The sequence below is a fragment of the Staurois parvus genome, unplaced genomic scaffold, assembly GCF_062004578.1.
Source record: "Staurois parvus isolate SC_StPar_1 unplaced genomic scaffold, SC_StPar_1.0 ptg000267l, whole genome shotgun sequence".
In the NCBI taxonomy this organism is placed as follows: domain Eukaryota; kingdom Metazoa; phylum Chordata; class Amphibia; order Anura; family Ranidae; genus Staurois; species Staurois parvus.
This window is the reverse complement of record NW_028318063.1, coordinates 5,503,678-5,529,709: the sequence shown is the minus strand read 5'-3', so window position 1 is coordinate 5,529,709 and position 26,032 is coordinate 5,503,678. Positions and strand designations below refer to the sequence as shown.

Below are 26,032 nucleotides of genomic sequence, written 5' to 3'. Positions count from 1 at the left end.
CAAGAGATGGGAAATAACACCGGAGATCCAACTAGACTGTCACTGGGAGTATCTAACCTGAATCAGGTTAAAGAAATTTTAAATATGGAAAGTGAAGTGGAAATAGAAAATATAGAACAACAAGGAGTACACCCACAAAAATGGAAATAGCAGAAATGTTTGTGAAATTAAAGCATTGTATAAAGAATGATACGGCAGTCCTACATTATGACTTGGGACAGGTTTTATCACGAGTTGAAGAAACTGAAGAAAAATTGGACAAACATGCTCAAGTAATAACTAAACTGGAAGGGCAAATGGATGAAATGCGACTGGAGCAAAGGAAATTATTATACAAGATGGAGGATCAAGAGAACAGAGATAGAAGTAATATCCTGAGGAATTGGGGACTGCTGGAAGTACCCCAAGGAGAAGAGTTAATGGATATAATGAAGGGTTTTTTTTCCTTTTTAATTATAGTTGTATTATTTCTTACAAACCCAACATAACATTTAATACATACTTATCATTTATTACAATTTTCCAAAAAAAGAACCCCCCTCCCTCCCCCCTTCCATCTCATATTTCTGTAGCCAGTAGTTTTCCCTCTCTATCTATTATCCAACATATACGACCACATCACCCTGAATGCACCCAATCTCGTTTGATGAAGAAGGTGTTTAACCCAATAATAGACCGGTAACAGAGCAATTGAAAATTTATAGAGTATACAGGATTAGGCGACCCCAAGGAGTGAGATTGGAAACCCCCAGGGATGTGATTGTGTGATTTTTTTTCATTATTATGAAGATAAAGCATATATATGGAAGAAGATGAGAAGGATCCCAGCAATAAATATTTATAAACGAGGCTGCACATTTTCGCAAATATAGCACCTGAAACACTGGCAAGAAGGAGTTTCCTGAGACAAGTACTGGAGCAGATGCGTAAAAAAAAAAAATAACATCCAATATAGTTTTCCAGCCTGCTTGGTTGGATGAAAGGACGAACGTTGCGCTAGGTTGAGGTTTCCAGAGGATCTATGGGACTTTTGTGAGAGGCTAGAAAGGACACCGGATATCCCAGGATGGTCAAAAGGGGCTTAGGAAAACTTGGACCTAGAAAAAGAGAGGTGGCAATTAGTCCCCATAAGGAGACTGCAACAGAGATGAGATGAAAAGACTGGGGGAAAAGGAAAGGGGAAGATGATGTAGTTGAGAGACTATAAAGATGGGATTGTTTTCCTTTTTTTTTCTCCTTCCTCTCTTCTCTTTTATCTTTTCTCCCCTCTCTTCTCTTTCATCTTTTCCCCCCTCTCCCAGTTGTATATTGTGGAGGAAGTGGGGATTGAGGGAGTGGAGAGAGGAAGCAGGTGATACCTGAAAGGTATAAAGGTACAGGAAATAGGGATGGGAGGATAAAAAGAGGAAAGAGAGCCTTTAAGGAGGGTTGGAATAGAAATGTAGACCAAAGGCGGGATGTCCAACATGCTCCTGAACTTGGAAGCCAAAGATTGGGACAGGGGTTCTGGGAGGCATTCGTTGTCAGTCTCACACTGAAGGTGGAATCAAACAAGGGACCAGATTCAGGGGCTAGAAATGGGCCTGATGGTTTTAAGATCAGTAGGTAGGAGGGGGGGGGGGGTTGTTTTGGGGGGGAGAGGGGGGAAAGGTGGTATGGTTGGCAGGGATGGGAAGAAAGGATTATTTTAAAGATATCTTCTTGCACCAAACTCTTTATACAGGTACTACCCTCAGTGTGAATATTGATGGAGAAAAGACATAGTATAAAGGGATGACTTCAGTTAATTTTATGAACTACAATGTGAAAGGATTGAATACTCCGATTAAAAGACATAAGATTCTTAGGGAAATTTATCAACGCTCTATTGAAGTAGTATTTTTACAAGAGACTCCTATGTCTCATGATACAAATGTTAGGTTATACTCAAAACATTATCTGACCTGGTATTACGCTGTATCACTGACAAAACGTGCAAAAAGAGTAGCAATTGGGATAGCAAAGAATGTAAGATTCATTACTGAAGAAATCTCGGTAGACCCAGAGGGTCGGTTTTTGTTCTTGAGAGGGAAATTACATAAACTGTAATGTACATTGGCAAATATTTATTGTCCTAATAAGAACCCAATGGTCTACTTGGAGGATACATTAGGAAAAATAATGGATTTTAAGAAGTGTAAACTGATTGTGGCAGGAAATTTTAATTTTTGCATGGACCCTCAGTTGGATACTTTGTGACGTGCAGAGGGATGGAGGTAAACATTTAGAGTCTATTAAAAAGATGTTCCATCAATGTCAACTGAAGGACTCCTGGAGGAAGAGACTACACATTCTAGTCTTCTGTACATAGGATGTGTTCAAGATTGTATTGTGTGATAGAACACAGACTTTTGAAGTCATTGGTTAAATCTAACATCGAAGTAATATCAATATCAGACCATGCACCTGTGACAATGAAGTTGCATTTATGAGGGGAGCAGAATAAGATGAATATGTGGTAATTTAAACGAGACACTCATACAGGATCAAGAGACAGACATAGGAATAAAAAAGGAATTAGAGCAGTATTTTCTATCAAATGAGACTGAAGGGGTCTCTGTTGCCATGGTATGGGAAGCTCATAAGGCATATATAAGGGTATCCTGATTTCTATAGTGACGGAAAACAAGAAAAAAAATGGGAGAAAATAAGATCACTAACAGAGGAACTATATGAATTGGAACAATTCCATAAAAAGAGAACAGAAATAGATTTACAAAAGATGATGATAATTTTAAAAGAGAAGAGTTAAGTGATTTCATTGAACAGGAAACGAGAAGGGCTTTCAATATGGTAGCTAAGAAAGAGAAATCAGCAAATTTTATCGAGAGAATTAGAGACGAGACAGGAGAAATGGTATATTCAACCACTACAATCGCTAGTGTATTTAAAAAATATTATAACAGGTTATATTAAGTAAAAGCTATGATTCAAAAAGAAGTGGAGGTAGAAAGAACAAGAAAAAGGAGTTGGACTACCTAGACTAGAAGAAGAAAGATTAGTAGCCCTAGAAAAAACAATATTGCATGAAGAAATTCAAGTTGCACTGAAGAGTACAGCTGCAGGACCAGAAATATAGGAGATTTAAAGAACTAGTTCCTGAAATGTGTTTTTATATATGAATGCATTAGGAGAAGGGATGAAAATGAGGGAGGAGTCGTTGCTGGCACATATTACAATCATACCTAAAGGGGGGAAAGATCTGTCCCAATGTGCCAGCTACAGACCAATATCGTTATAAAATATTGACATGAAATTATATGCAAAAGTCTTAACGATTAGGGTGAAAGATTTAATGTTAGGGACCAGCCGCTGTTAGCCTCTAGCGGCCCACAGACCAGAATTCCCCAGGGCGCGGAATCTAAGTTCCGACCTGCTTGTTCACCAGAGCCCCTGATGGTGGGGATGGACTTGGAGCAAGCCGAGACCAGGTCGCGACCCCTTGGTGCAACCAGCTGTGGTAGAAGCACCTGTCGGTGGTACGCAGCAGGTGAGAGTCTGATGTGAGGAGGTAGAGTAAGCGAGGTCAGACAGGCCGGGTCGGTAACAGCGGAGCAGGTCGGTACAAAACAGCAGGCAGAAGAATAAACGGGTCACAGTCCGGGTTTGGCAACAGGAGAGATCAAAAGTGCAGGAGCAGGCAGGAGAATGGTCAGGCAAGCCAGGGGTCAGAGCAGGAGAAGTCAGCAGATCAGGATCAGGCAGGGTCAGCAGCAAAGTAAACTCACAGGAAAGACCATAGGGCACTTGAGCATTGCAAGAGCTGGGTTTAAATAGCCCGCCCGACTCCTGACAGGCGCTCCTGGGTCCTAATGCTTGCCCGGCACCGTCATTGGTGACTGGCGCGCCTGGGTCCTAGTGCCCACCTGCCTGTACGTTTTGTCAGGACTCTACGCATGTGCGGATTCGATCGCCGCAGCGATCTTCCCATTCCCTGACATTTAATGTCGGAATGGATACACTTAGATCAGGTAGGATTCAGGTAGGAAGGAAGACACAATGGCTTAAGATCATTGCTCCTCCTGCAAAAGAGTTTGAGAGAGAAATCCCCAGGGTAGCCTGGGGATTTATGATGGATACATTGAAGGTGCTAGGAATAGGACCTTCAGTGGATAAAGAATTTGTATAGGAATCCCTCAACAGCTATGAAGATTAATGGTTCATTGTCACCATATTTTAAAATGTATAATGGAACAATGCAGGGATGTCCACTTTCTCCCCTGCTATTTGTCCTATCTCTGGAGCCTTTATTAGCTATGGTACGAAACAATGCAGATGTAAAAGGAATTCAGATAGGAGACATGGAACATAAAGTCATGGCACACGCAGACAGTATGTTATGCTACGTTGTAAATCCCAGGTTAACATTACCAAATTTAATGAGAATATTAAAATATTACGGAGAACTATCAAATTTAAAAATTAATCTTTCAAAGTCAGAGATATTAAAAATTAATGTCCTGAGGACAGTGAAAAAGGCCTTACGGAAAGAGTTCACATAGAGGGAAAAAATTAATTATTTAGGAATAAAATTAACCTCGTCCCTTAAGAATATAAAGGTGAAACTCGAAAAATTAGAATATTGTGCAAAAGTTCATTTATTTCAGTGATACAACTTAAAAGGTGAAACATTTAATATATGAGATAAACTCATTACATGCAAAGCAAGATAGTTCAAGCTGTGATTTGTCATAATTGTGATGATTATGGCTTACAGCTCATGAAAACCCCAAATCCACAATCTCAGAAAATTAGAATATTGTGAAAAGGTGCAATATTCTCGGCTCAAAGTATCCCTCTCTAATCAGCTAATTAAGCCATAACACCTGCAAAGGGTTCCTGAGCCTTTAAATGGTCTCTCAGTCTGGTTCAGTAGGAATCACAATCATGGGAAAGACGGCTGACCTGACACCATCATTGACACCCACTGAATGCACAGAGCCCAGAGCATCAGAGGATGGAATCCAGCGAGGGAATCTCCCCCTAAGCATAGCAAAAGTAAAGCAGCAATACAAGCAGAGGAACTGGTGAGAAGCACAGCTTACAGCCCACATCTCACAGCCTATAGAAAAGAGAGCCTGAAGCAATTGAATGTAAAAGAGAAGACGGCAGGAGGGTGAGTGTGAGAAACAAGGAGTTTTTGTATTGCTTGCAATAAACTGTATGTAAAAGTGAATTTAAATAGGAGATTGCCCAGGGGGTTCAGAAGAAAGGAGGTCTAAAGAGCAAAGTACAGGCCCCCAGAAGATATAGAGTCAAGCAGAGGGGTTGGAAGTAATATACGGGACTGTAAAATAATTACCCCCCCCCAAAAAAAAATTTTGGAGAAGTGAGCTAACTCTTTGACGATATGAAAAATAAAGTAGCCAAAGGAGGTGGGCCCAAGAGTTCCCAAACAAGTACGATTAAAAAATATATACCCTCACAGGGGAATATGACTCCAGAAAGACAACAAGGATTAAGTGAAAGCAGCGTGTTGAAAATCCATATGGAAGACAGTCCTAGACTATCCCTGGGAATGGCGAGTAGTATTCAACAAAGGAAAGAAAGAGTGGAGGTGGGAGAACAAGAAAAGGAACTACAAATGCCAAATAAAAAAGAAATAGCAGAAGTGTTTAAAAGTCTTGAAAAATCAATAAAACAAGAGATGGTGATAATACAGAAAGATCTGGGGCAAATGATATCAAGAGTGGAAGAAACAGAGGGAAAAGTAAAAGAACAGGCCCAAATTATTTTGAAATTAGAAAAGCGGATGATAGGAATGAGAAAAGAACAAAGAAAGCTGCTTTATAAAATAGAGGCTCAAGAAAATATGGATAGGAGACGTAATCTAAGGATAAGAGGAGTACCAGAGATTTCACACGGTGGAGACCTAAAGGGTATAATAAGTAAAATGCTGAATACTATAATGGACAGATCTATACCAGAGACGTTTACGTTGGATAGGGTATATAGAGTAGGAAAGCTCCAACAAGAAAGGGATAAAGAAAAACTGAGAGATGTAATTGTGCAATTCCATAATTTTGGAGACAAAGAAGAGATATGGAAGAAAATAAAAGGAAGAACAGTTATCAATTATGGAGAAAGAAATATTCAGATTTTTGCTGATTTAGCAATAGAGACATTAACAAGAAGGCGGTCTCTGAAACCATTATTAGAGCAGATGAAGAAGCAAAATGTGCAATACAGATGGGACTTTCCGGCGTGTTTAATTGGATGGAAAAATAGACGTACAGCAAGATTGAGATTTTCTGAAGATATGAGAGACTTTTGTGAGAAACTTGAAATTCAGAAAATGGTGATACCTGGATGGGAAGCAGAGGAAGGAGAGATAGGGGCTATTGAAAAGGAAGATTGGCAAGTAAGGAGGATTAGAGAATAGAGAAGGGGGGGGGGGAGGAGAGAGAAGGGAGCCCTTTTTTTTTTTCTTTTCCTTTTTTACCCAAACCTTTCACTTAGAGGAGCTGCTGAAGATTTATTAGATATAGAGAGTAGCAGGACACAATGGAGGATAGGTGGCTGGCGAATCGTCCATGGTCAGAGCACCACCTTAAATTCGAATCAGGGGTGGTGTTGGGACCACAAATGATTTGTAGTAAAAAAAGTAGCCTAAGGGATGGGCAGGGAGGGGGGAATGGAGGGGGGAGGGGAGGGTAAAGGGATATGGGTGATACTCAGCATAAAGAGAGAAGATAGAAGAGGTAGGGAGAATCCTAGGGAAAGAAAGAATGGAAAATATATACAGTAATGGAGGCGGTTAACTTTATGACTTACAATGTTAAAGGGTTAAATAGTTGGGAGAAAAGATTCAAGATACTTAGAGAAATACAAAAAAGATTTATAGAAGTAGTGTTTATACAGGAAACCCATTTAACACAAGAGGTCAACATGAAATTATATTTTAAGCACTACCCATTGTGGTATTATGCAGACTCCCCAAGTAAACGTGCTAAAGGTGTGGCAATTGGGTTTGCGAAAAATATACGGTTTAATCTGGAAGAGAAAATGGAGGATTCGGAGGGGAGATTTTTTATTTTTAAAGGGGAAATTGCAAGAGGTAGAATGTACATTGGCAAATATATATTGCCCTAATAAAAAACCGGAGGTGTATCTAAAGAATATATTGAAGAAGCTATTAGATTTTAAAAAAGGCAAACTAATTGTGGCAGGAGATTTTAATTGTTGCAGGGAACCACAGATTGATATGACGTCTCATCTGCTGAGAGAGGGTAATAGAAATTTGAAAGAATTAAGGAAAATAATACAATATTGTCAGTTGGTGGATAGTTGGAGAATTAAAAATCTGGGAGAGAAAGATTATACATTCCACTCTTATGCACATGAGACGTACTCAAGATTGGATTACATGTTATTGGACCATAGACTTATAGAGTTGTTGGTTAAGGCAAAGATAGAAGTTATAAGTTTATCAGATCATGCACCTGTCACAATGAGGTTAAAATGGGGAAAAGAACAAAAACAGGTAAATGCGTTGAGGTTGAACGAGACACTTCTTCAGGATCAGGAGATGGAACAGATAATTAAAAGAGAAATAGAATTATATTTTAAAAAGAAATGAGACTGAAGAGGTGTCGGTGGCAACTGTATGGGAAGCTCACATGGCCTATATTAGAGGAATCTTAATAGCAATTGGGGTGAGAAAGAAAAAGGAAAGGAAAGAGAGAATTAATACGCTTTACAGAGAATTACTTGAATTAGAGCAGGTACATAAAAAGAAAATAACAAAACAGATTAAGCAGAAGGTAATTGAAAAACGAGAAGAACTAAATAATTTAATGGAGGAAGAAAAAAGAAGAGTGTTTAATAAAATGATTAGCGAAAGATATCAGTGGGGAGATAGACCAGGAAAATTCTTAATGAGGGCTCAAAGAAAAAAGAAAAGTAGGAATTTTATAGAGAAAGTAAGAGATAATAAAGGAGAACTAAAATATTCTACCAAAAATATTGCAAAAGTGTTTGAAAATTATTATAGTAAATTATATAATATCAATCCCCAACAGTCCATAAGAGAAGAGGAAGAAAGAAGTTAAAAAAAACAGAGATATTTAAAAGAGGTGGGGTTACCAAAATTGAGAGAAGAACAGTTAATATCCCTAGAGAGAGAAATATCAGAAGAAATCCGTAATGCATTGAAGAACACCATGGCAAGGAAAAGCCTGGGGCCGGATGGGTATACGGTGAGATACTATAAGAAATTTAAAGAAAAATGTATATCTAAATTAACTATATATATATGAACGCACTGGGAGGGAAAATGGAAATGAGGGAGGAATCCCTCCAGGCACATATTACATTAATACCAAAAGAAGGGAAAGATAGTACACAGTGTTCTAGCTATAGATCGATATCCCTACTAAATATAGACACCAAACTATATGCAAAAGTTTTAGCAAATAGGTTGAAGGAGTTAATGCCGGAGTGGATCCATATGGATCAAGTGGGGTTTCTCTCTGGGAGAGAAGGTAGGGATAACGGATTAAGTTCAATAATGCTCATACAAAAAAGTGAAAGAGAAAAATTCCCTGGATTGTTACTGTCGATAGACGCTGAAAAAGTGTTTGACAGAGTAGATTAGGGGTATATGTTCGATACACTGAAAGTCCTGGGGATGGGTCCTAGAATGAGAATATGGATAGGGAAATTGTACAGTTAACCATCAGCTGCAATTAAGGTTAACAGGGAAATATCAGAGAGCTTTAAGATGTATAATGGAATGCGTCAGTGATGCTCTTTGTCACCTTTGCTGTTTTTCCTGTCCTTAGAATCCCTTTTAGAGAAAATAAGGAAAAATATAGATATCGCTGTTCTATGTAGGTAACCCAAGGATAACATTACCCAATTTAATGAAAACACTGAATATGGGGAGTTGTCTAATTTAAAAATTAACCCAACTAAAACAGAAATTTTGAATATAAATCTTCCAAGAGGAGAGAAAAAGGATTTGCAAGGGGAATTTTCTTTCTCGTGGAAGGAAAGAGAACTAAAATATTTAGGAATAAATTTAGCTGTCTCCCTGAAGAATCTATACAAAGTAAATTATATTCCATTATTAAACGAAATTAAAGATGAAATGAGAAAATTTGGGATAGGTGGTGTATCGTGGATAGGACAAATAAATTTAATTAAAATGGTAATGTCCCAAAAATTTTATATAAACTTCAGATGATTCCAATAAAGCTACCAGGACAGTATTTTAGGATAATGAAGAAAATCATGCTAAAGTTTATATGGAGAAATAAAAAACCTAGAATAAGTTATGAAGTTCTAACTAGAGACAAAGAAAATGGTGGCTTAGGTGTACCCGGCTTCAGAAGATATTATAACTCAGTATTGATAGCACGAATTTTTGATTGGACACATAATTCACAGGGGAAAAGTTGGATAAATATAGAAAACACATTAAGTAAAACACAGCTGGATAGGATAATATGGTTACCACCTCATTCTCGTGGAGTGATAGAAAGCACAAGTGTATTCACAAGAATTGTTTTGAGAGTGTGGGACACAATGCACAAACAGATGGAATGGGAATTTAATTCTATGTTGATGTCTATTGTAAACACAGTTTTTTTTTTTTTTTTCCATTTCCAAGATTGCAGGGAGATGGATAAGGAAGGGAGATGCTCAATTAAGAGACCTAATGAAAGGCAAGGAAATTTGCCCCTTAGTAGAATTGAAAAAAAAGGAGTTCATTAAAGTAGATGTATCTACAAATAAAACATTTTATAGAAAAGCTTCCTGGGCCCCTAAGGAAGAAAGAGCAATGGAACCCATTTGAAAATGTGTTTTGTACACGGGGAGATGGGAAACATGGAACTTCAAAAATATTAAATTCTTAAGTTAACAATAAATACGGCACCTGCATATATGGAGAGATGGGAAAGATAATTAGGAATAAGAATAGAGGAGGATAAACAAAAATAGATTTATAAGTTAACACATGGTAATGTGAGCATGAAAGCGGTAGAGATGAACTATAAATGTTTGGCGAGGTGGTATATGACACCAAATATAGTACACAAACAAAATAGGGACAAATCGCCTTTATGTTGGAGGGGTTGTGGGGAACAGGGCACAGTAGGTCACATTTGGTGGGAGTGTCACAAAATTAAAAAATATTGGTAAGTACTTCACTTGATACAAGAAATAACTGTGATAAAAATATTTAAGGAACCAGAGGTATATCTCTTTCATGGAGCAGAGTTAACAGTCGAAAGATACAAAAATTCTGGGTTGTTGCGCTATATTAACGCAGCAAAGGGCTTGATTACAAAATTCTGGATGGAACAGGAAGCACCAAGAATATCGAACTGTATTAAAAAGGTAGATCAGATATATAGGATGGAAGAACTATACCATATAGAGGAGGATAAAATTAAATGTTTTCATGAGAAATGAAAAAAGTGGGATGAGTTTTTAAGAAGGTTAAATTAATTGAAAGTGTATAGGAAAAAAGAAAACATGAAAACCCTAGGATTCCAAAAGAGAGAGAAATTAAGCTGAGAAGAGGGGGGGGGGGAGGGATGGTATGGAGTGGGATAGGGAGGGGGGAAGGGGGAGTTTGTACTTTTTGTATGTTGGGTGAAAATAATTGAATAAGTTATATTGAAATTTTAATTGATGGAAGAGCTGAAATGTAAAACTTAATAAAATATTAATGGAAAAGATAGTAACAAAAATTTTGTATAAATTTCATATGCTCCTGAAAAAAATATACAAGTGATATATTTTGGGATCTTAAAAGAAAAAAAATTGTAAATAAAAATGGGTAAATAAAAACCAAGAGTAAAAATATGAAGTTCTATGTAAAGATAGATGTAGATAAAGATGGGGGTTTACATGTGCCGGATTTTAAGAGATGATATTATTCTGTATTATTATCACGAGTAGCAGATTGGGTATATAATGCATGGGGGAAAAGTTGGATAAAATTGAAAGTACACTAAGTGAAACACAGTTAGAATTTGACTTCCACATCACTTCCGTATGTTTTATGAAAACACAAGCACTTTAACACGGAATGTAATCAGAGTACAAGGCTCGATTCATAAGCAAATGGGGTGGGATGGGAATATAATTCACCGCTAATAACACTGGTGGGAACAGATTATTTCCCACCAGGGAAAGATAATATATCAGGAAAATGGATAAAAGAAGTGCACAGTTAAAGGATATTATGGAAAAGGGGGAAATACTGTTCTTTTCAGGAACTGAAACATAAAAAGGAATTGTTTTTTATATTAGACGAGCAGCGATATTACCAATTAAGACACTTTGTTGTAGCACTCCCACAGCCAGTAAGAACAGTAGAGGAATTTGTACCTATTTGAACAAATGTTCAGTTCAGGTGTCATACAGAAACACTGTACTTCCCGTATCTGTAAGATATTTACTGTAATATCCGGACCTGTTTCTCAACTGTTTTTCGAGAAATGGGAAAAGGAGCTTAGAACACAATTTGAAAGAACAGCAAAAAAGGAAAATATTTAAATTAGCACACAGTGCAGTTGATATGAATATAGTGGAAATTAATTATATGTGTTTCGCAAGATGGTATGTTTGTCACGTACCTGTATAGTGAGCCTGACGTGAAGAGGCAGACCTCTCGTACAGCTCCTGCTCAAGGACCGCTGATGGTGAGACAGTGGTCGCAGGGGCACCGTGGGGTATGAGTGCCTGTGATCAGTCCAGTAGTAGCGGGAAAGCTGATGAGTTGTAGGCTGGAAGCAGGGTTCTGATGCAGCCGTGCTGGATGTATGGATACCCGAGAGCAGCGTACTGAGGATGCAGGGTCAGACGAGCTGGGTTCGGTATTGGTCAGGCAGATCAGGCTTAAAGTGGCAGGAGGAAGAGTAGTCAGGTCACAGGCCAGGTCAGCAATGCAAGATCAAGCAGACAGGAGCGGATACAGAAGAATAATCCAAGACAAGCCAGAGGTCAGGGCAGGTAGCAATCAAGCGGAGATCAGGAACAGGCTGGTACGGTATCAGGAGACAATCACAGGAATCAGGGAACACAAGCAGGGAAAAGACCATACGGCAATGGGACAACTACTGCAGCCAGTTTAAATAGCCCTTTTGGCACCAGCATTAGTGACAGGCGCGTGCCCGTATGCGGTCACATGTGCGCGCCTATGTCCAAGTGCCTGCACATCTGTTTGGCTCGTAAGGACATATTTGTGCGCCGTGGAACTTCACCTACACTATGGGCAGGCCTTTCCTGATATTGCCCCCTCCCTATGGGCAGCCTCCGGATGCCCAATTGGCTCCTTTTTTTGTGGGTGACTAAGAAAAAACTCACGAATTAAGTTCTGTGTGGGTTCCCAGGAATTTTCCTCTGGCCCATACCCCTTCCATAGGTATTGTGTCTGGCCCCTCCTTTTCTTACAGTCCCCAACAGCCTCGACCTGAAATTCCTCCTCTCCGTTAATAATTATAGGCTCAGGGGGCCTTGACCTTTGATCAGAAAAGGGATCTGGTACTGCAGGTTTTAGCAACGATACATGAAAAACTGAATGAACTTTAAGGGTTTCCGGTAATGCTAACTTGTAAGAAACATCGTTAATTTTACGTCTTATCGGAAATGCTCCGAAAAACTTAGGTGCCAGCTTCCTTGAAGGACATGACCTCTTCAGGTCGGTTGTGGCAAGCCAGACCTGGTCTCCTGGATGCAGAATCAGTTCTCCCCTTCTCCTTCTATCGAAAACTTTTTTGTTGTCCTCCTGGGCTTTTTTGACACTCTCCTGTAACAATTTGTTGTTAGATAAATATTTAGTGTGTCTTGAGCAGCAGGGACAGAAGTTTCCTGCACAAGGTCAGGTAGAAAGGTAGGGTGAAACCCATGATTAGCAAAAAAATGGGGATTGTTTGGTGGCAGATTGACTGGAGTTGTTGTATGGCGAACTCTGCCAGTGGCAAGAGCGATAACCAATCATCTTGAACAAAAGAAGTGTAACACCGGATGTACTGCTCCAAAGTTTGATTAGTCTGTTCCGTCTGTCCATTCGTTTTTGGGTGATAGGCCGAAAAAAAGACAGTTCAATTTTTAAGGTTTCACATAGTGCCCTCCAGAATCTTGATGTGAACTGCACTCCTTGGTCTGAGACAATATTTACGGGAATTCCATGAAGTCTGACAATTTCTGTAATAAAAACCTGAGCAGTTTCAAGAGCGGAGGGTGAATTTTTTAGCGGCAAAAAAATGGGCCCTCTTTGATAGTCGGTCTACTACCTTCGAAAATGGCGGTACATCCATCTGAAGGTGGGAGCTCAACTACAAAATCCATTGATATCATCTTCCATGGTCTCTCAGGTACAGACAGAGGTCTGAGCAATCCCCAGGCTTTATTTCGGGTGCTTTTATTTCAGGTACAGATGGTGCATGCCTTTACATAGGCTTTACAGTCTTTTACCATATCTGGCCACCAGAATGTGCTTTGCGCTAACTCTACTTTTTTGGAGACCCTGAAGTGACCCGCTAAGGGGTGGTCATGGCAATACCCAAGGACAAGGGTCTGCAATTCTTTAGGTACCAAAATTTGTTGTCCTTTCCATAGAAGCCCATCCTTACTTTGTACCGCAACACCGGGTGTGCTGGATGCTCCTGCCGCTGCCGCTGTAGTTGGGATAAAAGGCTGGTCTGTAGTAGCAGAAAGTTCCCTGCTGGCAAAATGGTGTCTGACATTGCGGTATCTTTTGGATCCTCAAAAATGCGTGATAGTGCATCGGGTTTGGTGTTCTTGGACCCAGGCCTTTAAGTAATGTGGAAAGTGAATCTCCGTTGGGAAAGAACTGCCCCAACTGCATTTTCTGATGTGTCTACTTCTAGGATATAAGGCATTGTGGAGTCTGGATGGCTCAGAGTAGGAGCAGCTGTGAACAGTTCCTTCCAGGTTTCAAAGGCGGCCTGTACTTCAGAGATCCAGTGGAAATGGACCCCTAGTTTAGAGAGCTGGGTAATGGGTGAGATGAGGGCCGAGAAGTTCTTTATGAATTTTCGGTAAAAGTTTGGCGAAACCTACAAACCGTTGGATACCCTTTTTATCTGAGGTGACTGGCCAGTCCAGGATTCCTGAGACTTTCTGTGGATCCATTTTTATTCCAGCTGTGGAAATGATCAGTCCGAGAAATGGAATACTTTGTTGCTTGAAATTGCATTTCTCTGCCTTGGCGTATAGTCCATGCTGACGAAGTCGTTCTAAGACATTTGTAACATGTCCTCGATGGATCTACAAGGATGTGGAAAATTTTAGGATGTCATCCAGATAGACTATGACAAAGATGTCAAGGTAATCTCTGAAAATGTCATTAATGAAGTGTTGGAAGATAGAAGGTGCGTTGCATAATCCGAATGGCATGACCAAATATTCGAAGTGGCCAAATCGGATACGAAAAGCAGTCTTTCATTTGTCCCCTTTCCGGATACGGACCAAGTTATAGGCTCCTCTTAAGTCTAGTTTTGTGAAAATGACTGCAGACTTGAGTCTTTGAAAGAGCTCGGCAACCAAGGGAAGGGGGTAACTGTTTTACCGTTTTACCGTAATTTTATTTAGTTCCCTGTAATCCACACAAGGCCGTAAGGATTGGTCTTTCTTCACAAAGAATATTCCCGCCCCTGCCGGAAATGTAGAGGGGCGAATGAATCCTTTTTGAAGGTTTTCCTCAATGTATTCCTTCAATACCCCTAATTCCCGTTCAGATAAGGGAAAAATGCGCCAAAAGGAAATTTCGAATCCCCGAAGTAGATCGATCAGGCAATCATAGGGTCATTGAGGAGGAAGGGTATCTGCTCCTCATTTGTTGAAGACATCCAAGTATCCATGGTAGGCTTGTGCAACTACTTGGGCAAGTTCGGTGTCAGAGTCCATGCAAAGTAACGTGGAAGTGGGTGAAGGTAGGCAATATTTCTTGCAGCATGGGGATGAAAACTAAATTTTCTCGGTCTTCCAGTCAATCTGTGGGTTGTGAGCCTGTAGACATGGTAGGCCCAGAATGACAGGAAACAAGGGAGAGGCAATTGCGTATAGACATAATAGTTCCTGATGGTAAGTGGGTATGGTAGTCAGAAGTGGCGGGGTCTCTTTATTTACCAGTCCAGATTTGATGCAAGACCCGTCAGCTAGAAATATGTTCCTGTTCCTTTAGCTGCAGAGGGATGTGTTGCTGGGCTGCAAAGGATAAATCAATGAAGGAGCTACAAGCCCCAGAATCAATAATTGCGTTCATTGATACGATTCTTCCGGGAAGCTGGAAGGAAATAGGAACAGCCATGTGAGTTGAGCTGGTGGGAAATGACGAATGATTAGCTGAAGAAAAGGACATGCACTTAGCTGGGCAGGAACGCACATAATGGCCAGTTTCTCCACAGAATGATGTCTCAGGATCCGAATTTCTAGATAGAGGACCAGGCTGGACTGGAATCTTAGGTAGCACCCATGTAGGCCTAGGAACTTGGGTGGACCTCTCTAACCTGCGTTCTCATAGGTAATGATCAATTTGAATGTATAGGATGATTAAGTCCTCCAGAGAATTTGGTATGTCAACTCGGGCAAGTTCATCTATGAGGCCCTCAGCAAGACCCAAACGGAACTGGTGACGCAGGGCAGCGTCGTTCCAATTCGTGTCTGCACTCCAACATCTAAAGTCTGTGACATAGTCCTCGGCCGCTCGGCGACCCTGTTGGAGTGCATGTAATGCTGCTTCTGCTGTGGCGGTCCGCTGTGGATCATCATACAGCTGGGCCATCGAGTCAAAGAAGGTAGCCATAGTGTTCAGATGTGCTTGATGACTTTCTAGCAGATGATGGGCCCAAGCTTGTGGTTCACCTTGAAGCAGAGAGATAATGAACCCCACTTTAACAGTTTCTGTGGAGAAGGTTCTTGGCTGGAAGTTGAATTAAGTTGGCATGCATTGGGAATGCTCTAAACTTGCTTTGGTCTCCAGTGATCCGCTCAGGAGTGGGTATACGAGGTTCAGGAGGTGGCACCATGCCAACAGCATTAGCGAGAGACTCCATGGGAGCCCCGGCTGCGGCTGGGGCAGTAGGATTCGCAGACACGGCAACAGGTGTAGCCAGGGTCTGCATGCATTCCTCCAGGTGCACATATCCTTTCTGCGGAGTTTTGACTGCTTGGGTTAGAGCTGCCAGGTGTTTACATATCGCATCCAGAGGTAAAGGTCCTCTTGCAGGCTCAGACATGGCCGTATGGTACTGTCATGTACCTGTATAGTGAGCCTGACGTGAAAAGGCAGACCTCTCGTACAACTCCGGCTGATGATGAGACAGCGGTCGCAGGGGCACGGTGGGGTATGAGTGCCTGTGATCTGTCCAGTAGTAGCAGGTAAGCTGATGAGTTGTAGGCAGGAAGCAGGGTTCTGATGTAGCCGTACTAGATGGATACCCGAGTGCAGCGTGCTGAGGATGTAGGGTCAGACGAGCCGGGTTCGGTATTGGTCAGGCAGATCAGGCTTAAAGCGGCAGATCAGGAACAGGCTGGTACGGTATCAGGAGACAATCAGAGGAATCAGGGAACACGAGCAGGGAAAAGACCATACGGCTATGGGACAACTACTGCAGCCAGTTTAAATAGCCCTTTTGGTGCCAGCATTAGTGACAGGCGCACGCCCGTGTGCGCGCCTATGTCCAAGTGCCTGCTCATCTGTTTGGCCCATAAGGACTCTGCGCATGCGCATATTTGTGTGCTGTGGAACTTCACCTGCACTATGGGCAGGCCTTTCCTGACAATGTTACACCTAGTATGGCACACAAGCAACACCCAGAGAATTCACTTTTATGTTGAAAGGGGTGTGGGATAAAGGGAACTATGGCAAACATATGCTGGGAATGTCCCAAGATACAGGAGTTTTGGCGGGAAATAGTACAACAAATACAGGAGATCTCTGGAGTTAGTATTTTAAAAGATCCGTGGGTCTGCTTATTTGACAATACTGAGTTTACAGTTTTATATTTATAGGATGGAGGAATTATATCATATTGGAGAAGATAAAATGGGAAAATGTATAATAACATGGGAAAGATGGTGTGATTTTAAAATTTCAAAGAGATATGTAGAACTGATAGGAGTTTAAAGCATAGGGGGAGATAAATGATGAGAGGAGGGAATGATGGTTTAATAGGTAGGAAAAAGAAAGGGAGAGGGGAGAAAGAAAGAAAGTAGAGGTAGTAATAGAGGAGCAAGAACAGAAGGAAAAAGAAAAAGGGAGGTTGAGGGAGGGTGGTTAGGTGGGGAAGGGAAATATGTATTGGAAAACTGAGTTTTTTTAAATTGGTATAGTATTGGACTTTAAAATATGAAATTAATAAAAATATAATAAAAAAAAGTAATTGGCATTGGAGCCCCTGGCTGAAGCAATTCATGCCCACGTAGACATCAAGGGAATCTCAGTAGCAGGATGTCAGGAATCTAGGAATGACCAGAAAGGTGTGGACTGACACAGGGAAACGCCGGCTTCAGGTATAGTATAATAATACAGTTTATTATTAGCCACCCAGATATATATATAAACACACAGTGAACAAACCAACCTTCCACTAATCTTAGTAGGTGCAGGAACACAGGCGTAGTCAGGGCTGGAGAGGTGGAATGGTCAGGCCGGCCGTAGGGTTGTGTAACGACTGCCTGGTGGTACCTCTAGCGGTCCTCAGGGCAGGATTCCCCAGGGCGCGGAGTCTAAGTCCCAGTCTGCTTATTCACCAGGGCCCCTGATGGTGGGGATGGACTTGGAGCAGACAGGAACCAGGTTGCGGCCCCTGACAACACCTGCTAGTGGTAGAGGTATGTGCAGGTAGAAAGCCTGATGTGAAGAGGCAGAAGGTGTGAGCAGGGATGGCTGGATCCGTGCAGGATGGATGGATGGCAGAGTAGTTAGCGTGGTCAGACAGGCCAGGTCAGCAACGTGCGGGCAGCAAGGTACCAAAGGAGCAGGCAGAGAATGGTCAGGGTCACAAGCTGGGTTCAGTAACTCACGGGCAGCGTGGTACAGGGGATCAGGCAGAAGGATGGTCAGGCAAGCCAGGGGTTCAACAGGAGACGGTCAGCAGAGGTCAGGATCAAGCAGGGTCAGCAACGAAGCAGGAACACAGGATACCAGGTACAGGGGCTCATGGGAAAACATACACCAAGGCCCTGATCACAGGCCTGGTCATGCCTTAAATACACCTTCTGCAAACAGCCCCAGGTTTGGCTGATTGCAGGAGTGAGCTTCTGGCTGCTGAGAGCACCCGCTGGTCAGCCCTGGTACTGCAGCCCACACGGCAGGTGAGTCCCACCACCAGTGCTGAGTCCATTCCTGACAGTACCCCCCCCTCAAGGAGCGGCCTCAGGACGCTCCAAACAGTCCTTAGTGGGCCAAATGTTCCACCGCCCGGGTCAGGTAACTGGCTGAATATCCTACTGCCGGAGTAAACCGGCTGGCTGGGTTTCCTGCTGGTAGACTTCTCTTTGTGTAGGAGAACCCAGGAAGGCAGGTCACTGGACACAGGATTTCCAGGAGCAGGCTGGGAATCCGTTATTGGCCAGTTTAGCTGGACATCAGGGGCTGGCATGTCGGGCTGCACAGCAGGCAGAGGCACGTCAGCGGGCACCAAGTCATCTGGCATGACAGCGGGCACAGAGTCACCGGGCACCGAGCCATCTAGCAGAACCGCGGGCACAGAGTCACCTGGCAAGTCAGCGGGCACCGAGTCACCGGGCATGTCAGTGGGCACCGAACCATCTAGCAGAACCGCGGGTACCGGGTCACCAAGCTCAACAGCGGGCACCGAGTCAACTGGCACGACAGCGGGCACCGAGCCATCTAGCAGAACCGTGGGTACCGGGTCACCAAGCTCGACAGCGGGCACCGAGTCAACTGGCATGACAGCGGGCACCGAGTCATCAGGCATCGGGTCATGTGGCTCAACAGCGGGCATTGGGTCCTCAGGCATCAGGTCATCTGGCTCGACAGCGGGCACCGAGTCAACTGGCACGACAGCGGGCACCGAATCATCAGGCATCAAGTCATCTGGCTCGACAGCGGGCACCGAGTCAACTGGCACCGAGTCAACTGGCACGACAGCGGGCACCGAGTCACCAGGCATGTCAGCGGGCACCGAGCCATCTAGCAGAACCGTGGGTACCAGGTCTCCAAGCTCGACAGCGGGCACCGAGTCAACTGGCACGACAGCGGGAACCGAATCATCAGGCATCAAGTCATCTGGCTCAACAGCGGGCACCGAGTCAACTGGCACGACAGTGGGCACCGAGTCAACTGGCACGACAGCGGGCACCGAGTCATCAGGCATCAAGTCATCCGGCTCAACAGCGGGCACCGAGTCAACTGGCACGACAGTGGGCACCGAGTCAACTGGCACCGAGTCAACTGGTACGACAGTGGGCACCAAGTCAACTGGCACGACAGCGGGCACCGAATCATCAGGCATCAAGTCATCTGGCTCGACAGCAGGCACCGAGTCAACTGGCACGACAGCGGGCACCGAGTCAACTGGCATCGGGTCATGTGGCTCAACAGCGGGCACTGGGTCCTCAGGCATCAGGTCATCTGGCTCGACAGCGGGCACCAAGTCAACTGGCACCGAGTCGACTGGCACGATGGTACAGCGAGTGGGAGCAGGGTACTGACATGTGGTAGATAGCAGGGTATACTGGGCTGTCACTGGGGGTGCTGTCGGGAATGCAGGAAAGGAGCTTTGAGCAGAGGAATGATGAGAAACAGGACTGGTTTGTTGCAAGCTGATTGAGGCTGGGTGTAACAAGTCTGACCATGTCTGCAGTAAGGGTTGGACAACGCTCAGCTTACACAAGGCCTGTCTGGTCAAAGATTGCACTGCGTTTATACACTTCTTTAGCACATGTGGTGAACATGCTGAATAATGCTCCAAGAAGCAATCCGGATCATCCTCCAACAACCATACCAGTGATATTATTTGACTCACCCTGAATGGAGGAAGGAATTCATCCCTGCTTTCAGGGGTACTAGATGAAGCCAACTCAACACAAGCCTGAATCAATGGTTGCACCTCAGAGAGCTCTAGGTCCTGACCTACTAGGGAATGAGCGACCCGTATGCACTCTAGCAGCTGATCCCTGGTATACTCCCGCAGAGTCTGATAGGCATATTCTCTGTCATCAAAGACTAGCATAGACAAATACACAACCTCCTCAGGATGCATCCTTCACAAGTCAAGATGGCGTGCCTGTGCAGCCACTTCTGGTCAGGAAAGGCCTTGGTGTGATGTCAGGAATCTAGGAATGACCAGAAAGGTGTGGACTGACACAGGGAAACGCCGGCTTCAGGTGTAGTATAATAATACAGTTTATTATTAGCCACCCAGATATATATATATAAACGCACAGTGAACAAACCAACCTTCCACTGATCTTAGTAGGTGCAGGAACACAGGCGTAGTCAGGGCTGGAGAGGTGGAATGGTCAGGCCGGCCGTAGGGTTGTGTAACGACTGCCTGGTGGTACCTCTAGCGGTCCTCAGGGCAGGATTCCCCAGGGCGCGGAGTCTAAGTCCCAGTCTGCTTATTCACCAGGGCCCCTGATGGTGGGGGTGGACTTGGAGCAGACAGGAACCAGGTTGCGGCCTCTGAGTACACCTGCTAGTGGTAGAGGGATCCGCCAGAGGTATGTGCAGGTAGAAAGCCTGATGTGAAGAGGCAGAAGGTGTGAGCAGGGACGGCTGGATCCGTGCAGGATGGATGGATGGCAGAGTAGTTAGCGTGGTCAGACGGGCCAGGTCAGCAACGTGCGGGCAGCAAGGTACCAAAGGAGCAGGCAGAGAATGGTCAGGGTCACAAGCTGGGCTCAGTAACTCACGGGCAGCGCGGTACAGGGGATCAGGCAGAAGGATGGTCAGGCAAGCCAGGGGTTCAACAGGAGACGGTCAGCAGAGGTCAGGATCAAGCAGGGTCAGCAACGAAGCAGGAACACCGGATACCAGGTACAGGGGCTCATGGGAAAACATACACCAAGGCCCTGATCACAGGCCTGGTCATGCCTTAAATACACCTGCAATCAGCCCCAGGTTTGGCTGATTGCAGGAGTGAGCTTCTGGCTGCTGAGAGCACCCGCTGGTCAGCCCTGGTACTGCAGCCCACACGGCAGGAGAGTCCCACCACCAGTGCTGAGTCCATTCCTGACACAGGCAGTTCCCATAAACTGTCCTTATTTTCTGATGACATAATTTTGACCCTGACTTCACCCAGAATTACCTTGCCGAACGTATTCTCTGTCTTGGATACGTTTGCATTGCTTCCCGGTCTTTGTGTTAATCCTGCCAAATCCAGGGCTATGTCTCTTTAATCTTTCACCTTCTGAACTGGACAACTTGAAAGGATCCTTCCCTTTTCAATGGCCTATTTCCTTACCATACTGAGGCGTTTGGCTTACCCCATTCTATGAAGGACTCTACCAGGCTAAATACCTTTCTCTGTTTAAAACTCTTGACTGAGCTGTTGTTCTCTTGGTCTCCTTTTCCACTATCCTGGGTTGGTAGGATAACTGCTGTCCGCATGTCTTACTTACCAAAATCGCTATATGCTTTTTGAGTCCTACCAGTTCCAGTTCCCCCTCACATTTTACGCATTCGCCAGCGTAAATTATTAAAATTCATTTGGGGATCTTCTAGACCCAGAATCAACAAACAGGTACTGTTTGCCCGTATAATCAATTGTGGTCTCTAGGTTCCGAACATTCAGGCCTATTACCTGCTGGCCACTATTGCCCCCTGATCTCATTTACATGAGACCTATCACCTCCCATTTTGGGACACTATAGATCTAGTGGACTCCTACCCCATACCTTTTTGTCCTCCTTACCCTGGCTTCCAGCGCTACACTGCCCACCATTGCTCAAGCCAGTTTTATCACACACTCTCCAAATGTGGGACTCGATCAGATACTCAGCAGGTTTAATATCACCTTACTTACCATTACTGGAACTCCTCCGGAGCCCACTGTTCCCTCCGGGTTTTGACAATCCAAGACAATTTTCTTGGTGGACTGATCATGGAATTCATGACATACACTCTCTCCTTACCCCTACTGCAACTCTCACATTTTTTATTTTGTATGCAGACTTTGGGCCAGGGTCTGTGCATTGCTCCACACCCTGCTACACACAGATCTGAAGAGGAACCCCTATGAGACCCGTCTCTGTAAACTGATTGCAGAATTGCTTCGCCCTGAACGACAATTGGCGATGCACCTTTTCACTGCTACCAAATTGACCATATCTAAAGCCTGGATAACCCTGATCCTCAGCTTTGAAGCAGTTAAAAACCGCATGAACTTAATTATGGTGAAGGACAAATTAACAGCCATACTATCATACACCGTGTTCCAAATTATTATGCAAATTCTATTTAAGTGTCACAAAGATTAAATATTTTGTTTTTCAGTTTAACTCATGGATGGCATTGTGTGTCAGGGCTCTTTTGATCACTGAAAACAATCTCGGACACTTGTGATAATTAGATTGGCCGGTGAGCCCAATTTAAGGAAAAACTACTAAAGGAGGGCATTCCACATTATTAAGCAGAGCACCATTTTCAAGTAATATGGGGAAGAAAAAGGATCTCTCTGCTGCTGAAAAGAGTGAAATTGTTCAATGCCTTGGACGAGGTATGAAAACATTAGATATTTCAGGAAAACTTAAGCGTGATCATCGCACTATTAAGAGATATGCGGCTGATTCAGAGCACAGACGGGTTCGTGCAGATAAAGGCACATTGAGGAAGATTTCTGCCAGATCCGTGCATCGGATCAAGAAAGCAGCTGCTAAAATACCATTACATAGCAGTAAACAGATATTTGAAGCTGCTGGTGCCTCTTGGAGTCCCATGGACATCAAGGTGTAGAGTCCTGCAGAGTCTTGCAACTGTGCATAAACCTTCTATTTGGCCACCAATAACCAATGCTCACAAGCAGAAACGGCTGCATTGGGCAGAAAAATACATGAAGACTAATTTTCAAACAGTCCTGTTCACTGATGAGTGCCGTGCAACCCTGGATGGTCCAGATGGATAGAGTAGAGGATGGTTGGTGGACGGCCACCCTGTTCCAACAAGGCTGTGACGTCAGCAAGGCAGTGGTGGAGTCATGTTCTGGGCCGGATTCATGGGAACAGAGCTGGTCGGCCCCTTTAGGGTCCCTGAAGGTGTAAAGATGACCTCTGCAAAGTATGTGGAGTTTATGACTGACCACTTTCTTCCCTGGTACAGAAGGAAGAACTATGCTTTCCGTAATAAAATGATCTTCATGCATGACAATGCACCATCTCATGCTGCAAAGAGTACCTCTGCATCAATGGCTGCTATGGGGATAAAAGGAGAGAAAGTCATGGTGTGGCCTCCATCCTCCCCTGACCTCAGTCCTATTGAGAACCTTTGGAGCATCCTCAAGCAAAAGATCTATGAGGGTGGGAGGCAGTTTACATCCAAACAGCAGCTCTGGGAGGCTATTCTGACATCTTGCAAACAAATTCAAGCAGAAACTGTCCAAAAACTCACAAGTTCAATGGATGCAAGACTTGTGAAGCTGCTATCAAATAAGGGGTCCTATGTTACAATGTAACGTGACCTGTTAAAATGTTTAAAAAGTTAAAATGTTGATAAAAGTTTGATTGAAATAGCTTTTGATTTCAGTAAATATGCTGCAAACACAACAAATGACAATTTTCAGTTCTTTACAACCTATAAAGTGTTTTAAAACTTACTGTGCATAATAATTTGGAGCAGTGCATTGTAAGTTTTTTATGTTTAACAAAAATCCTGTTATCATTAGGAAGTTTGTTCAATAAAATTTGAATTGTACTCTTAATAGTTGATAACACGAGAATTATGCGGACTGTTATTTACATCAATTATTTAGGTAAATGAGAAAAATATAATTTGCATAATAATTTGGAACACGGTGTATACTTATGAGAAATTTTTTTCAAGTCTGGCAACCATGGATTACTTATGCTCAGCCATCTCGATTTGACAGCATTCTTTTGTCGATCTAACAACCGGGCATTGCGGACCCCTGGGACTCCTCCCTCTCCATCTGCACTTTCTTTCCTCTACCTTTTTCTAGCTCTTGCTTTACTTTCTATCTCCACCTGCCTTCTTGCTTTTGTTCAGTTAATGAAACTGCCTGGTGGCTGGGCATATTCCTGGCCTTGACCGTTACAACATGTGCAACACTAGATAAATGGTTTGAATTGTATCACATAATACTTGACAGTTCCCATATTGTATGGTTGAGTACACCAGTTTTTGTGATATTCACATCTGTGTCACTTTCATATTGAATGTAACTGTCATATTGTTGGCTCTGTCTGGCTGAACATCGATAATAAAAACCTTTTGTAAAGAAAATCCGCTATATATATATATATATATATATATATATATATATATATATACATTATCTCGGTGATCAACATCTGTAGCCGCCAATGGTGGCGCAGGTAGGGCCCACCTACACGGAAATTTAACACACCTGCTCCCCATTCACACCTGAGACCTTGTAACACTAAGGAGTCACATGACATCGGGGAGGGAAAAGGGCTAATTGGCCCCAATTTGGACATTTTCACTTAGGGGTGTACACACTTTTGTTGCCAGCGGTTTAGACATTAATGGCTGTGTGTTGAGTTATTTTGAGGGGACAGCAAATTTACACTGTTATACAAGCTGTACACTCACTACTTTACATTGTAGCAAAGTGTCATTTCTTCAGTGTTATCACATGGAAAGATAGAATAAAATATTTACAAAAATGTGAAGGGTGTACTCCCATCTGTGAGATACTAAAAGTAGGTAGGCAAATTAGTTATAGAGTTAATGCCACGTTAGCTGATATACACTATATAGCTACAAGTATTGGGATGCCTGTCTTTGCATGCACAAACTTTAAAGGCATCCCAGTCTTAGTCCGTAGAGTTCAGTATTGAGTTGGCTCACCCTTTGCAGCTATATTAGCTTCAACTCTTCCGGGAAAGCTGTCCACAAGGTTTAGGAGTGTGTCTATGGGAATGGTTGACCATCTTCCAGAACCGCATCTGTGAGGTCAGACATTGACATTGGACAAGAAGGCCTGGCTCGCAGTCTCTGCTGTAATTCATCCCAAAGGTGTTCTGTCGGGTTGAGGTGCAGGTCAGTCAAGTTACTCCACCCTAAACTTGCTCATCCATGTCTTTATGGACCTTGCTTTGTGCACTGGTGTGCAGTCATGTTGGAACAGGAAGGGGCCATCTCCAAACTGTTCCCACAAAGTTGGTAACATGAAATTGCCATTAGAGTTCATGTGTGTGTAAAAGCAGGCGTCCCGATACTTTTGGCAATATATTGTGCATTTGCGCACCCTACTGTAGGAGTAATACTATTCTTAAACTCCTTAAAGCTGATAGTTGCTAATTTATTTATATACTTATTTTTTAGTGTCCTGAAAACATGGATTTCAAAGAGGTGAAAGATCCTATGGAATACACTAATCAAGACGTAGATGTTCGATACCTTCAATGGATAAATGGCAGACTTCAACTTTGCTGGCGAAACTTGCACACTATTCACCTAGAAAAATGCAGTATGTTGTATAAGGTGTGTATATATATATATATATTTAATTTTATTACTAAAATGAATTTACATTCACATGCACCACTTTATGTAACTGAAATCTAGATAACCGCTAGACATACAGGTGGAAAACATAAGGAAGCTCTTCTTAAAAGAGAAGTTAGTTAAAATAGAATGTCCGAATCAGTTCACCCTCCAAGAATTGCCTGCCTCTATATTTAATTTCCAATCACCCCCTTCCTAACACTTACCTGAGTTCTGTATTGATGCAGCGTTTTGCCTGGCTGCAGGTCTTCTCTCTCCTCTCCCTGCTCTCACAGGCTTTTTTGGGAGCAGCAGGAGCCATTGGATACCACTGTACAAAGCAGGTAAGTATAAACCCCT

General features: G+C 43.0%; 1 protein-coding gene across 1 annotated transcript in view; it reads left to right on the top strand.

The window, feature by feature from the left end:
- The window catches only part of TEDC1 (tubulin epsilon and delta complex 1), a 299,208-nt gene that overhangs the window by 142,374 nt on the left and 130,802 nt on the right, over positions 1-26,032 (top strand). The window contains exon 4 of the mRNA XM_089681503.1: positions 25,511-25,669. Within this exon, the coding sequence (XP_089537629.1) occupies positions 25,511-25,669 (159 nt within the window). The remainder of the gene's footprint in view (positions 1-25,510; positions 25,670-26,032) is intronic.